This window comes from Canis aureus, chromosome 1 (assembly GCF_053574225.1).
Source record: "Canis aureus isolate CA01 chromosome 1, VMU_Caureus_v.1.0, whole genome shotgun sequence".
Classification (NCBI taxonomy): domain Eukaryota; kingdom Metazoa; phylum Chordata; class Mammalia; order Carnivora; family Canidae; genus Canis; species Canis aureus.
Genome location: NC_135611.1, coordinates 66,568,136 through 66,583,019, shown reverse-complemented (window position 1 = coordinate 66,583,019; position 14,884 = coordinate 66,568,136). Strand labels below are relative to the sequence as shown.

General features: G+C 45.4%; 1 protein-coding gene and 1 long non-coding RNA gene across 6 annotated transcripts in view; one reads left to right on the top strand and one right to left on the bottom strand.

The window, feature by feature from the left end:
• Positions 1 to 320: 320 nt before the first annotated feature.
• Positions 321 to 14,884, top strand: part of ECHDC1 (ethylmalonyl-CoA decarboxylase 1) — a 58,756-nt gene continuing 44,192 nt past the window's right edge. For 2 of the 5 annotated variants that reach the window (XM_077902615.1, XM_077902620.1), the window contains exon 1: positions 14,247 to 14,489. Coding sequence is in view for 2 of the 5 variants with exons in the window: in XM_077902607.1 (XP_077758733.1) it covers positions 328 to 343 (16 nt within the window). In the remaining 3 variants the exon portion in view is untranslated. Of the gene's footprint in view, positions 344 to 14,008; positions 14,163 to 14,246; positions 14,490 to 14,884 lie in introns of those variants that run through there. The other 3 variants (XM_077902607.1, XM_077902619.1, XM_077902611.1) reach the window with 3 other exon arrangements.
• LOC144316764 (uncharacterized) lies at positions 1,614 to 14,508 on the bottom strand. The gene is made up of 2 exons (XR_013382619.1): positions 14,272 to 14,508; positions 1,614 to 2,065 (listed from the first exon to the last, which is right to left on the bottom strand). It is a non-coding gene; the product is annotated as an uncharacterized LOC144316764 (long non-coding RNA).

Here is a 14,884-nt window from a genome sequence, read left to right as displayed (position 1 = left end):
CGCCACCTCTCACCCACCATGTTGCACAACTCCCCTCCTGGCGTCCCAGAGCCCCGGGACCAGGCCTGAGATGCAGGCAGCAGGCAGATGGGCTCAGCCACACCACAGGGGAAGCAGCTGCAAGGACTCCAAGGCCTGGGTGCAAGGGATGCCCTCCTGGAGGCCGGGGCGGCCTCCCTCCCTCCCCTCTCCTCCGAGTCCTTTATGAGACCTGGGAAGATGCTTCCAGTTCCCCAGGCAATTAGACCCACCTTATCCCCCACCCCTCATCCCGTCGTGCACCTTAAGGAACTCGCTGATGAGGAATCCTCCTGGAACACACCGAGCATGCCTTACCTGCAAGGTACCTCTATTTTTTTACCCTCTCCGATGTGTGGTATGTGTGTATATATATACATATATATACATATATATATATATGCCACAAGGAGGTTGAATGGCCATTGCCTACTCTCCTCTAGAGACTCGGAAGGTGTTTCGAATTGCTTTGCAAGTCCAAGCAGAGCCAGCAGTCATTATAGGACTTTGATTTGTCTGGTTGAGTTTTAGGATAAGCCAAAGTGGAAATGCTTTAAAATTAGAAATGTAAACAACAAACTACTAAATGCCTTTGTGTGTGTGTGTGTGTGTGTGTGTGTCCCTCAATTGCCTCCAGGCTCCTGTTTTAAGTGTGTCCAGTGCAGCCGCGCACTGAAGCTGTGTGTAGACGCCGTGCTGCAGGTGTGCTAGCCTCTGGGTTGTACGTAGCGCACCTAGTTTATATTCTTGTTTAAATTACAAGAGCTGGAAAAAATAGGGGGGATCCCTGGATGGCTCAGCAGTTGAGCGCCTGCCTTCAGCCCAAGGTGTGATCCTGGAGACCCAGGATCGAGTCCCACGTCGGGCTCCCTGCGTGGAGCCTGCTTCTTCCTCTGCTGCGTCTCTGCCTCTCTCATGAATAAATACATAAATATCTTTAAAAATGAATAAATAAATTAATTGAAAGAGCTGGAAGTTCTCTGCCCCTTAAGTGGATGGTAAGAACATTCCAGAGTAGCATTTAAAATATATTACCTAAAAGAATTTGGGTTCCAGAGAAATATTTTACATTGTGCAACTTTTTTACACACAGAGATCGTTTCCAGCTCATTGTTTTTCGGTGCTGGCCAGATTATTTTTCCTACTTCAAGTATTGTTTCACTTTCTTCCATTCTCTTTTTGTAGGAACTCAAATGGTTATTTTCTCAAGACCATGGCAAGCAAAAGATTGAACTCCTAGCTCCCTTTCTCCCTACCCTGCTGCCTTCCTGCTACCCTCATAAAGGAGGCTAGAAGGTGGTCCATAAAAGTCAGGGAGATCTACAGCCAGCTCTGCCTCGGTGGTGAAAACAGATCTGAAAAACCTCCAGGAGCTGCTCAGATTGTGACTTCTAGAGAGCGCACACATGACTCTGTCCCCTTACAAATTAATGCATCTTTTAAGATTTCTGAAATTTCAAGATGCATCCTCCCTTCTTTCCTACTGACTTTGATCGTGCCTTCCAAATACGTTTGAGCCATTGGTCTGATTCATTCAAATACAAACCATTTGGCAGAAAAAGATGACAGGAAGGAACAAGTTTCCAGTTCAAATATATTTTTTAAAGATTTTATTTATTTATGAGACACACACACAGAGAAAGAGGCAGAGACACAGGCAGAGGGAGAAGCAGGCTCCATGCAGGGAGCCCGAGGCGATCCTGGGTCTCCAGGATCACACCCCGGGCCGGGCCGAAGGCGGAGCTAAACTGCTGGGCCACCAGGGCTGCCCTCCAGTTAAAATAAAACTGCTTCAGCGCTCACTGGTTTACTCTGGTTCTATGAAGCCGCAACAGGTTTAACCTCCCCATTGTCAGCTTCTCAAGTTGGTTTCGCACAGTCTTTTACATATGTTCCACTTTTATTTTAACCATTTGGGCAGATGTTACTCGATTTTTGTGTGTGAGTTGACTTTTCCTGGATGACAGGAGGATGCGTTGATAAGAGCAACTTCTTTTTTTGTTGTTGTTATTTTACCTTCTTATTCCAGAGCAAGAGATGACAGGTGCTTTGAGGAGAGAAAAAAAAGACCTTATGGCACATCTTATTCATCCATTCATTTATTCAATAAATAATAACTAAACACCTCTCATCCAGCAATTACTCAAATACAGGCATGGTCTCTGCCCTCATGAAATGTAGAGTTTGGCTAAGAAGACCTGTGTGTATTAAATATACACTCACAAGTGCATGGAGTGTGTTTATTAAATGTGTATCTATTAACTATCCAATCACAAGTGCACTGAGCTTTATAATGACGTATAAAGTACATTGGGTATCGGGAGCCAATCAGGAAAACAAAAACTACCCGAATGCATCTTTTTAAATTGAAATATAGTTGACACATGATGATGCATCAGCTTCAGGTGTACAACATGCTATGCTCTCCACAGTGTAGGAGCTACTGTCGGTTGCCAGACCGCACTGTTATAAACCCATGGGCTCTATTATACGACATTATCCAACTATGTTATAATACCATGGACTATATTATAGAACCACGGACTATGCTATGCATTTTATCCTCTTGCCTTACTCATTCACAAACGGGAAGCCTATATCCCCCACGCGCCTTCACCTATTTTGTCCATCCCCCACCCATTGTCTAACCCTCCGGCCACCATCAGTGGGTCTCTGTATTTATGACTGTGTTTCTGCTTTTTGTTTGTTTATTCATTTGTTTGTTCTGTTTTTTTAAGTTCCACATAAAAATTCTATTATATGAAAAATGACCTGAGTTTGTAAAACAGCAGGACTTTATTGCTGGAGGATGGTTACACAGGAGATGAAAAACTGGGGTGCCTGGGTGGCTCAGTGGTTGATCCGGCTCCCTGCATGGAGCCTGCTTCTCTCTCTGCCTATGTCTCTGCCTCTCTCTTTCTGTGTCTGTCATGAATAAGTAAATAAAATCTTTTTTTTAAAAAAAAAAAGGAGATGAAAAACTAAGAAGCCCAACAGACCATCCAGGCCATCCAGAGGCAAGCAACACTGGCGAACCAGTGTTTCCCCCCTGTCTCAGCCTGAAGGGACAAAAGGTAGAGGCTGCACTATCTGAGCACAGGGGGCCATCACCCCTCGGGAGCTGGAGTCACATTAGGAAACACAACTGCTGCCGCTCAGGGCACAGCTGTCAAGGAGATAGAACAGAGCATGTCAACCCTCTTCCCCTCACCATTCAGTTTCTCCCTGCTATTCCACATTGGCCCTAAACCAACTGGCAGTGGAGTTCATTCTTTTGCACAATAGAGCCAGACCTAGAAAGGAATTTGAGGGCAAATTGACTCAGGACCTGCACAGGAATTAAGAATACTGAACCCAACCCTGGGAATATAAACCTTGAACCCTCTAACTCCCTTTCTTTTTTTTTTTGTTTTTAGATTTTATTTATTTATTCATGAGAGACAGAGAGAGAGAGGCAGAGACACAGGCAGAGGGAGAAGCAGGCTCCATGCAGGGAGCCCAATGTGGGGCTCGGTCCCAGGACTCCAGATCACGCCCTGGGCCAAAGACAGATGCTCAACCAGTGAGCCACCCAAGGATCCCCTGCTCACTCCCTTCCTCTACATGGACCTGGTTGTGTTGCCACACAGGCAGAAATATTTGTTGGCAGACTTAAAATGCCCTTTCTTCTTTCACTCAGACATAAATCTGAGTAAAAGAAAAAAAAAGTGGGACTTCTGAGTGGCTCAGGGGTGGAGCATCTGCCCTCACCTCAGGTCATGATCCCAGGGTTCTGGGATCCAATCCCACATCGGGCTCCTCTCCCACTGCTGTGTCTCTGCCTCTCTCCCTCTCTCTACGTCTCTCATGAATAAATAAATAAAATCTTAAAAAAAAAAAAAAGAAAAAATGAGGTAGAAGAAGCTCTAAAAATGGTATAAGAAACCAAATGGAGGGAACATTTAAAAAATATATAGCTCAGTATGCAGTACAGATACAAAAGAGAAACATAGCAATCATTGAAGCACTATAAAAAAATAATAACCCACAAGATTTGGGCTCCAATGATAACTTTTGCATTTAGAAGCTGGGAGGTCTTTGGCAATTTATTTAACTACTTGATCCCAATTTCCTCATCTATAAATGAAATCAGTGTCACGCCTTGTTCACTGGGTGAGCAGTCAGCTCTCAACTAAGTTTCTCAGGTGACAGTCTAATTCTACTGAATAGAACCTTAGTATAACATTTAAAATGTTATCATGCCAGTAGGCGAATCTTAAAATAATGGTTGAAACCAAAGAAGAATTTCGTCCTGATTGAGTTTCCTCTGCGTGAATCAGAAAGACTAAAGTTGTAAACATTATATCTGTGTCAAATATCAAAATAATTTTGACACACGATGTATAATTTTGAAATTTTTTTTTCGTAATTTTGAAAATTATGCCATCCTTTCCAGATCTTTACTGTAATATCTCCTGGTTATAAAACATCCCATGTCCTCTCTTTTTATGACTTTGATACTAAGGTAAGGGCTTTCTTCTGCTTTTGACTCCTTGCCATTAGGTACATAAATGACTCATCAGAAAGCCTGGTCTCATAATTTCTCAAGCTCCCTATTTCCAAAACCTTTCATCTTCACTTCACTTCAGTCTGACAAGCCTGAACTGCTCCACTTTGAAGATTCAATCCCAAGTCTCTACCTTTATCTAGATTCTTTCTTCCACATCGGTTTTCCTCCTCTATTTCTTGCACTTAAGCTTAGCCATCAGATAGCCTCTGGTTTCCTTTCCCCTTCTGGAATCTTTCAGTACATGAGGGTGTCTTTTGGCTTCTCTTCCCTCTCTATTTAGCCTAATTCCATGCTCACACTTCACCTTTGCTCTTTTTTTCTAGGACTTTTGAGTCCCTAGGCTCTTTAACCTTCCACTAACTTACAAAACCAGTCCATAAACTGATTATTATCACACCCACACTCTTCACTTCTATTCCTTAGAATATCTGATGTTACTGTACGTCAAGATAGTGCTGACTGAATATCATGAAATTCTTGCAATCTTTTCACCTCAATTTCAGGAAACGTAATTCTTTTCATGCAGACTCATAATCATATTCTCTGAAGAAATCTTAAGAAGTGGGACACCTGGGTGGCTCAGCGGTAGAGTGTCTGCCTTCGGCTCAGGTCCTGACCCCAGGGTCCTGGGATCCAGCCCCACATCGGGCTCCCCAAAGGGAGCCTGCTTCTCCATCTGCCTGTCTCTGCCTCTCTCTCTGTGTCTCTCATGAATAAATAAATAAAATCTTAAAAAAAAAAAAAAAAGAAATCTTAAGAAATGTTTTTCTCTCCCTCCCTAGTCTCCCAGTCCCACAAGGGCTCCATTCAGTCTCAGTGGAAACTGTCTCATTTGACTTCCGTGGTCTTTAACCAATATTCTGAGGCTATTAATCCTGAGGCATCTCCCTGGCATGGCTAGACACACCTTTTCTCAGTACTGCCGTATACGAGGGTGAGCAGAATCTGGGGCAGTAGCTAAGGAAAGAGAAGAGTAGAGGTGAGTTGGCATGAAAAAGTAATAGGCACTGTCGGTGTACTGTCTCTAATTTCCACACACGCCAGCACAATTTGCCATACTTGGTTTTTGAATCTTTGTCAAAGAGCTCCCCTCAGGCTGCCAAAACTCACTTTGTTGAAGCTGACATCAGGTCAAGACGGTAGGAGACGGACATCCCCAGGGTCACCTATCACTGAGTCACTGGTGTGGGACTGTACATACTCCAGCTCTCCTCCTTTCTTAGAAGGGAGACTTCTTGTAGTATGGCTTTTGCACTGTTTTCCAGAGCTTTCCTGGGGATTAGGCTCTACTTTCCTTCTGTGGTAGCGTGCTTACTGACACCTCGTGCGCTTCCCTCCACCTCATCTTGTTCCTGGTGACTTTCAAAAATCTGCTTGCATTGAATCCTCAGACTAAGGCCTGCTTCTGAGGAAACAAAACAAAACAAACAAACAAACAAAAGGCCCTGGAAAATACTAATGTGCAATCCCCTTGTACACATGAGAATCAATGCTTTAGCAAGATCAGAGCCATATTTCAGAATGTACTTTATCTGTCCTGTCTTCCATCTCAAAATATACTGTAATGCCTTCCTTTCATCAAAAGACACACAGTGGCTTTTCCAATTAATGTTTCCATCCTTTTCTACTTGGGGAAAAACTGCTGTTTCCCCCCTTGTCAAGCCTTCTTACTTCTTTATTACTTTCAACACCAAAATACATAGAGATTCAAAGAGATTGCCTTCATTACAAAATAAACCAAAAAACAACCCTCTGCCCCATACTTCTTGTCCGAGCTCTTTTAGCTACCCTACCTTGCATCAACACAGCTAGAAGAGTGGTCTATAGCCTTTGCCTTCACTTCATCACCACCCTTTGGGTTTTTAATCATTTTTATTCTTTCTTCCCGATTTAATTAAAGTTACTGTCTCAAAAGTAATCAGTTTCAGGAGTCTCATTTCTAGTATGGCCGCACCAGGAGTTTATGGATCCATCTCCAGCCAAATAAGCATAATTGGTAACAGTTGTTTTAAAAAGCCACAACTGTTTATTTATTTATTTTTAAAGATTTTATCCATTTATTCGAGAGAGAGAGAGAGAGAGAGAGAGAGAGAGAGAGAATGCATACACAGAAGCAGAGGGAGAGGGAGAAGCAGACCCCCTATTGAGCAGGGAGCCTGATGCGGGGCTCCATCCCCAAACCCGGAGATCATGACCTGAGCTGAAGGCAAACCCTTTACCAACTGAGTCACCCAGGTGCCCCCCCAAAAGCTACAACTATTAATGTATATGGCATTTGGCATAAGGGCATATAATAAATAAATACACATTTATTCAAGAAAATCTACTAAGACTCAGTAAGAAGAATGAGAATCTGGAGCATCTGAATCACAATCTCCTCCCTCCCCTCTTTGTTGATACTTAGCATGAAAGAAACTTCACTCCAGACAAGAGCAGCCAAGAACATAGGGCTCCCTTGTGGCTTAACTGTTGTGCAAGGGACAGCCTGCCAGCAATTATCAAATACAATAGCTACATTTTATAGGGCCTAAATTCCAGGTGACTTCATGAGAAGTCAAAGCCTCCCTTCCCACCTAGCCCCTATTCATAGGACAGAATAGGAATGTTGGGGTCGAGAGACTGAGACTTTGATTTCTCTTCTATCAGGTCATCTGGAGGGTGGAAATTCCACTATGGGAGAGGCAGCCAAGAGGGCCAGAGGCTACCGCCTCTCATCAGTACCCTCTTCCTAAAAGAAGGGTACCATACTTAGAGAAATCTCGACTTCCAGTTCCACAGTTCAGAGATTTTTTTTTTCATAGAAGAAAAAGATAGGTCTTTACAACAGAGAATTCTGTAGGTCTCCGGAATGAACTAATTCTATGTAAAGCACAGCGTGGGAAAGCTAAGGGTGCTCTTAAAAACAATTGAGGTGTGTTGGGGGTGAGAGTGACAAATCAAAAAGTTTGCCAGTAAGTTTACCAGACAGAAACAGAGAAAGAGACACCTAAGAAAATCACCGTGGGGTCAGAGCAATCATCATACACTGGCTTCAGAACCACCTCTAAAATGAGGCCCAACTTTAACTGCCAAAGTGTGTACCAATTTAAGTTCAAGGGAATGGTAAAAACAAAAAAGTAGATCAACCAGCAATTAAAGGAGTCTAACATCTGGGTATGATCAGGGAAAGAGGCAGTTAAAGAGCGTCCTCCTAAACCATTATCGTCCCAGGTAACTATTTGCAAGCACAAAGATGTGCCCTCTCAGGAGCAACATCAGAGACTTCAAACTAAAATACTACCACTAGTAATTAAATAAACAAGCAAACTACAATACTATGCACCAAATGGGTGAGAGAGAATCATATCAAGAGTTACTACAATATGTTATCTAAAATTTAAAGTCAAAGAAATATAAATAGATATGATATACAAAGACATAAGAAAGTGGCCCATGGGGCAGCGCGGGTGGCTCAGCGGTTTAGTGCCACCTTCAGTCCAGGGCCTGATCCTACGGACCCGGGATCGAGTCCCACATTGGGCTCCCCTCATGGAGCCTGCTTCTCCCTCTGCCTGTGTCTCTGCTTCTGTGTCTCTTATGAATAAATACATCTTTAAAAAAAAGTGGCCCATGTACAGTTAAAAAAAAAAAAAAGAAAGCAACAGAAACTTTGAGGGTCCAGATGTTGACTATAGCAAAGACTTCAAAGCAGCTATCATATCTTTGAAGAATTGAAGGAAATTATGTTTAAAAATCTATAGGAAGGCATGATAATGTCTCTTCAAATAGACATTATCAAAAAGGACAAAGAGGAATGCCTGGGTGGCTCGGCAGTTGAGTGCCTGCCTTCTGCTCAGGGCGTGATCCCAGGGTCCTAGGATCGAGTCCCACATCAGGTGCCCTGCAGGGAGCCTGGTTCTCCCTCTGCCTGTGTCTCTGTCTCTGTCTCTGTGTCTCTCATGAATAAATAAATAAAGTCTTGAAAAAAAAAGGAAAAAGACATTCTAAAAATAAAGATGGAAATTATAAAGTTGCAAGCACAATAACCAAATATATATATATATATATATATATATATATATATATATATATATATCACTACAGAGCTCAACCATAGATCTGAACTTGTGGAAGAAAGAATCAGCAAACATAAAAGAAAAGTTGGTAGATTAAACAACCCAAAAAACTACTGAGGATGTGGGAACCCTCTTACACTGCTGGTGGGAATGCAAGCTGGTGCAGCCACTGTGGAAGACAGAGTGGAGGGTCCTCAAAGAATTAAAAATAGAGCTACCCTAGGACCCAGCAATTGCACTACTGGGTATTTACCCCAAAGGACACAAAAATACAGATTCAAAGGGATACACATGCTCCAATGTCTATAGCAGCATTATGAACAATGGCCAAACTATAGAAAGAGCTCGAATGTCCATCAACTGAACAAAGAAGATGTAGTATTAAAAAAAAAAGAAGATATACATACATATATATATATATATATATATATATATATATATATATATATGGGGATATTGCTCAGCCATCAGAAAGAATGACATCTTACCATTTGTAATCATGTTTTTGGAGCTGAAGTGTATTATGCTATGCAAGATACGTCAGTCAGAGAAAGACAAATACCTTATGATTTCACTCATATGTGGAATTTAAGAAGCAAAACAGATGAACATATGGGAGGGGGGAAGAAAAAGAGAGAAAAGGGAACAAACCATAAGAGACACACATATATATACATACATATATAATGTTTTTGTTTCCTTTGGATGTATTTCTAGAAGTGAAATTGCTGAATCAAATGGCAGTTATATTTTTTATTTTTATTTTTAATTTTTTGAGGACCCTCCACACTGTTTTCCATAGTGGTACAATGTTTTCCATTTACCTATTTACAGGTCCACCAACAGTGCCCAAGGTCATGCCAGCAGGCTGTCTCTGGCCTTTTGGATGATGGCTATTCTAACCTTATAGGCATGAAGTGATAGCTCACTGTGGTTTTAATTTGCACTCTTTAAAAAAAAAAAAAAAAGATTTTATTTACTCATGAGAGACACAGAGAGAGAGGCAGAGAGATAGACAGAGGGAGAAGCAAGCTCCATGCAGGGAGCCTGATGTGGGACTCAATGCCTGGACAAGGATCACACCCTGAGCCAAAGGCAGACACTCAACCACTGAGCCACCCAGGCGTCCCTAATTTGCACTCTCCTAGTGCCTAGTGATGTTGCATATCTTTTCATGTGCCTATTGGTCTTTTGAATATCTTCTTTGGAGAAATATCTCTTCAGGCATTCTGCTCATTTTTGGTCTTATCTGGATTTCTTTTTGTTTTTGTTTCTGTTTTTGCTACTGAGTGGCATAAGTTCTTTATATATTTGGGGTATTGACCCTTTCCCAGATACATAGGGTGTGTATATTTTTTTTTTTTCTCCTTTTCAGGTTGTCTTTTCATTTTTTTGATGGCTTCTTTTGTGTGCAGAGGTTTTTCAGTTTGATGTAGTTCCACTTTATTTTTTATTTTGTTGCTCTGCTTTAGGTCTCATATTAAAAAAATTACTATGAAGATCCTTGTCTTTTTATGCCAGTGTCATACTATTTTGCTGGCTGTAACATTACAGTACAGGGTTAAATCAGGAAGTGTGATGACTCCTGCTTTGTTCTTTGCCAAGATTTCTTTGGCTATTTGGGGTCTTTTGTGGTTCTATGTAAATTTTAGGAGTTTTCTTTCTTTCTTTCTTTCTTTTTTTTTTTACTTCTCTAAAAAAATGCCATTAGAGTCTTGATAGGGACTGCATTAAATCTATAGATGGCTTTGGGAGTGTTGATACTTTAAGAATTATTAATTCCATCAGTCCATGAACAGAGGATACTGTTCATTTATCTGTGACTTCTTTAATCTCTTTCATCAATGTCTTGCAGTTTTTAGAGTAGAGATCTTTCACGTCATTAAATTTATTCCTAAATATTTTATTATTTTCGATGCTACAGGATATAGAATTATTTCTTTTTCAGAAAATTTGTTTTTGATGTATAGAAATGGTACTGATTTTTGTATGCTAATTTCATGTACTGCAGCTTTGCTGAAGTCATTCATTAGATCTAACAGTTTTGCCAGATGGTTAAGTCTGGAGCTGGATGATGAGCAACCACTGACAAAATCAGTTCTTCTCGGCATTGTAGGAAACAACCACTGGAATCCCTAATCAGATTTGTTGCTCAGCCCTCCACTCCCACTACAAAATCAGTTAAAGTTAGCAGCATTCTTTCTCTGTCCCCTGCTTCTTTGGTACACACGCTATCCATTAGAAAGCAAGGGAAAATTTTCCCTATAAGTTCTCTTATGGGCTGATTCCTAACAGAAAATAGGATGCAAGTTTCTTGCATTCACCTATTTTGCTCTTACTGTGTTATCCCCAGTCTGCAACACCCTTCTTCTAGCTCCAAGTCTGTCTTTTTCTGGTATTAAACCATTGGTCAGTAGCTTATTGGCTTTCCTTGTCTGTAAGTTTTTTTACACAAAAGACTCCACAAAGCCTGGCTCATTTGTCCACCCCAAAGTGGATAAAAATGGGCAACTGAGAAGACCACATAACCACCAAGAAATGAGCAGAGTATAGTAGCATCATTCCTGTTAGCCTTAGAGGAGAGTTTTAGGGATGCCATATATTGACATCTTATTAGGAGAGGTGTCCAAAATACTTAGTAAAATTGTATTAAGCTTCTTTGGTTGAACATCTACTCAAAAAGAAATATCTGCACTTTAGCTGAAGTATCTTAAAAGCATACGACTCTCCAATATCCTACTCCAGATCTAAGTGAATCTAGCAGTGAAACCATACTTTGTGGAAAAGTGCCTCTTCCACAACAGCTGAGAAACAACTAAGAGCCTTCAACCAAGAGCCTGCATAAGTTCATGCATAATGATTTAGTTGGTTGGTACACTTTCTGGGTCCTGACTACTAAGTTCCAAGAACAAAGTGACTTGCTACTTTTGTCTCCAGGAATCGTCTAGTTGGGTAGTCTTGTTGTGTCTAGAGGCCATGAGCTTCACTTTGGCCGTGTCTTATTAGACAGTCCTGGGCCAAGAACTATGCAGATCATCCAGGGTAATCTATCTCAAGATTCTAAACTTAGCTACATATGCAAAGTCTGTTTTGCCTGTTAAGGTAATTTATTCACAGTTTCTAGAGATTAGAACATGAACAGATTTGAGTGCCTACCACACAAACACTATCTGCTAAAGGGTAAATACAACTCAGTCAAAATGTTCTTTGTTTTCCGATCATTTGTAATGTACATTGTTGGAGATCAAAATTGATTTCAAAAAGGTAACCAAATCATATATCGGTAATGCCACTTTGATGGAGTTCAAAAATTTCATGTATTTTAAATATTCTGAAATTAATTCTCAGCAGTTGAGTGTCTACCTTCAGTTCAAGGCGTGATCCCAGAATCCGGACTGAGTCTCATACCGAATTCCCTGCGGGGAGCCTGCTTCTCCCTCTGCCTGTGTCTCTGCCTCTCTCTCTCTCTCTCTTATGAATAAATAAATAAACTTTTTGAAAAATAATGATAAGGGGCAGCCCAGGTGGCTCAGCCGTTGAGCATCTGCCTTGGGCTCGGGTCATGACCCTGGAGTCCCGGAATCGAGTCCCCCATCGGGCTCCCCGCATGGAGCCGGCTTCTCCCTCCGCCTGGGTCTCTGCCCCTCCCTCCCTCCCTCTCTCTCTCTCTCTGGGTCTCTTATAAATAAATACATAAAATCTTTAAAAAAAATTCTGAGAACTCGCAAGTGACTAAATGCTTGTTAAAAAGATAAGGCCTAAAAAAAAAAAAAAAAAAAAAAAGATAAGGCCTGAATAGTTGGTCTGCACGCCTCAGTCCGCAAAGGCACATTGGGTTGCACCCCGACAGCACCAGGCCCCCGCCCCGCCCAGCCTGCCGCCCCTGCAGCCCCGGCTCAGCGCAGCGCAGGTAGCTCCCGCCCTGCCGGCCCCGCGCCTGCACCCCTGCGGCGCCTGCGCACCCCGCCTCCGCGCGCCTCCCGCCCCCCGCGGGCTCGGCCTCTGCGGCCGCGGTCCTCCCGCGTGACCCGCCGTCCCCACCCGATCCCGTCCCGGCAAGGCCCGCAGCCCGTCCCGGCGCGGTAGCTGCGCTCGCTGCGCCCCCGCGGGTCCTGCCACCAATACTTTTCCCGCTCAATAACGCAGAAAAACATGTTCAAGAACTAACTGCTTATATATTTTTTTTTTTTAGATTTTATTGATTTATTCATGAGAGAGACACAGGCAGAGGGAGAAGCAGGCTCCGTGCAGGGAGCCCGACGTGGGACTCGATCCCGGGACCCCGGGGTCACGACCTGGGCCCAAGGCAGGTGCTCAACCGCAGAGCACCCAGGTGCGCCTTATCATTGTTTTTAAAAAATCTTATTTATTTATTCATAAGAGAGAGAGAGAGGCAGAGACACAGGCAGAGGGAGATTCAGGCTCCATGCAGGGAGCCCGATGCGGGACTCGATCCCGGGACCCCGGGGTCATGACCTGGGCCCAAGGCAGGTGCTCAACCGCAGAGCCACCCGTGGCCGCCCTGATTGTTTTTTTAAGATTGTATTTATTTACTCATGAGAGACAGAGAGAGAGAGAGAGAGAGAGAGAGAGAAGCAGGCTCCGTGCAAGGAGCTGGACGTGGGACTCGATCCCAGGACCTGGGGTCACGCCCTGGGCCGAGGGCAGATGCTCAACTGCTGAGCCACCCGGGCGTCCTTTATTATTATTTTTTAAAGATTTTATTTATTTATTCATGAGAGAGAGACACAGGCAATGGGAGAAGCAGGCTCCACGCAGGGAGCGCAACGTGGACTCGATTCCGGGGCCCCGGGGTCACGACCTGAGCCCAAGGCAGGTGCCCAACCGCTGAGCCTCCCAGGCGTCCCTGATTATTATTTTTCAAAATTTTTATTTATTTATTCATAAGAGAGAGAGAGAGCGAGGCAGACACACAGCAGAGGGAGAAGCAGGCTCCATGCAGGGAGCCCGACGCGGTACTAGAACCTGGGACCCCGGGGTCACGCCCTGGGCTGAAGGCGGCGCTAAACCTCGGAGCCACCCAGGGGTCCCCGTATTTATTTATTTATTTGAATTAAGATCTTATTTATTCTCGAGACACCCAGAGACGGACGCCCCGCGGGGACCCCGACGCGGGACTCGATTCCGCGTGGCCGGGGTCCCGCCCGGAGCCGAAGGCCGACGCTCCGCCGCGCCCCGAGCCCCGCGCCCCGGAAGTCAGCGCGGTCGGTCCTTCCATCCGGTGCCCTCCGCAGACCCCCCCCAGGCCCGCCCCCCGAACGGGGGGAAGCGCGCCTGGGCGGGACTTCCGGCGTCGGAGGTGCCGGCGGCCCGGAGCCGGACACGCGGGCGGAACGGACGGGCGGTGGCGGCCGCGCGCAGCCGGGCGGAGGGGAGCGGAAGGAGGGCGCGCAGAGCGGTAGTGGGGGGGGGCGGGCGGGGGCGCTGTGTGCGGCGGTGGCCGCGGAGGCCCAGTGCCCTCTGCCGGGCGGCGCGGGGAGGACGTGAGATCCCAGAGTGTCACTTAAATTCGTTGCGTGGTGAGAGAGCTCAGCGGGGCCTCGAGGAGGGAGGGAAAAAAAGAAAAAAAAAAGTTGCTGATTGCGTAATGACCCCCCCCCCCGGTCCCGCCCCGTCGCGTGTTCCTACCTCGGCCCCGAGCAGCCGCGGGCGCTGCAGATGCCGGAGGCGCGGACCCGGCAGGTCGCGCGGGGGCAGCCCGGGGCCTCGGTCGGAGGGGCGGCCCGGGGAGCGCGGTTGTGAAACCCGCGGGGGGCGGGAGGACCGCTTAAAAGAGCTGCTCCGGCCTGGACCTGCCACTGCCTGACCTGCGGGAGAGGCGGGCGGATGGAGCCGCGGCCCGGTGAGTGATGCTGCGGCCGGGCCCCGCGGTCCCCCCCCCCCCGCCCCCGCCCCCGCCCCCCCCCCGCCCCCGCCCCCGCCCCCCCCCCCCCCGCGGTGGGGGCCTCGCCTGGCGAGATGCGGTGGGAGGAGGCTGCGGCCGCGGCCGGAGGGGCGACGGGTCCCCCCGTGGGGGGGAGGGGAGGGGAGGGGCGGCCCGGGCCGTGACCCCGCGGTCCCGGGGTCGAGCCCCGGCGGGCGCCCTGCCTGGGCCTCTCTGTCTCTCTCTCCCCCTCTGTGGCTCCCGTGAATAAATCCAATAAAATCTTAAAAAAAGAAAAAAAAAATTTAAACCGATTATGTGAGCCTTAATGAAAATAGTGTGCAAGCAGGCGGTAGGAGTAGGTGGAAAGGGAAATGG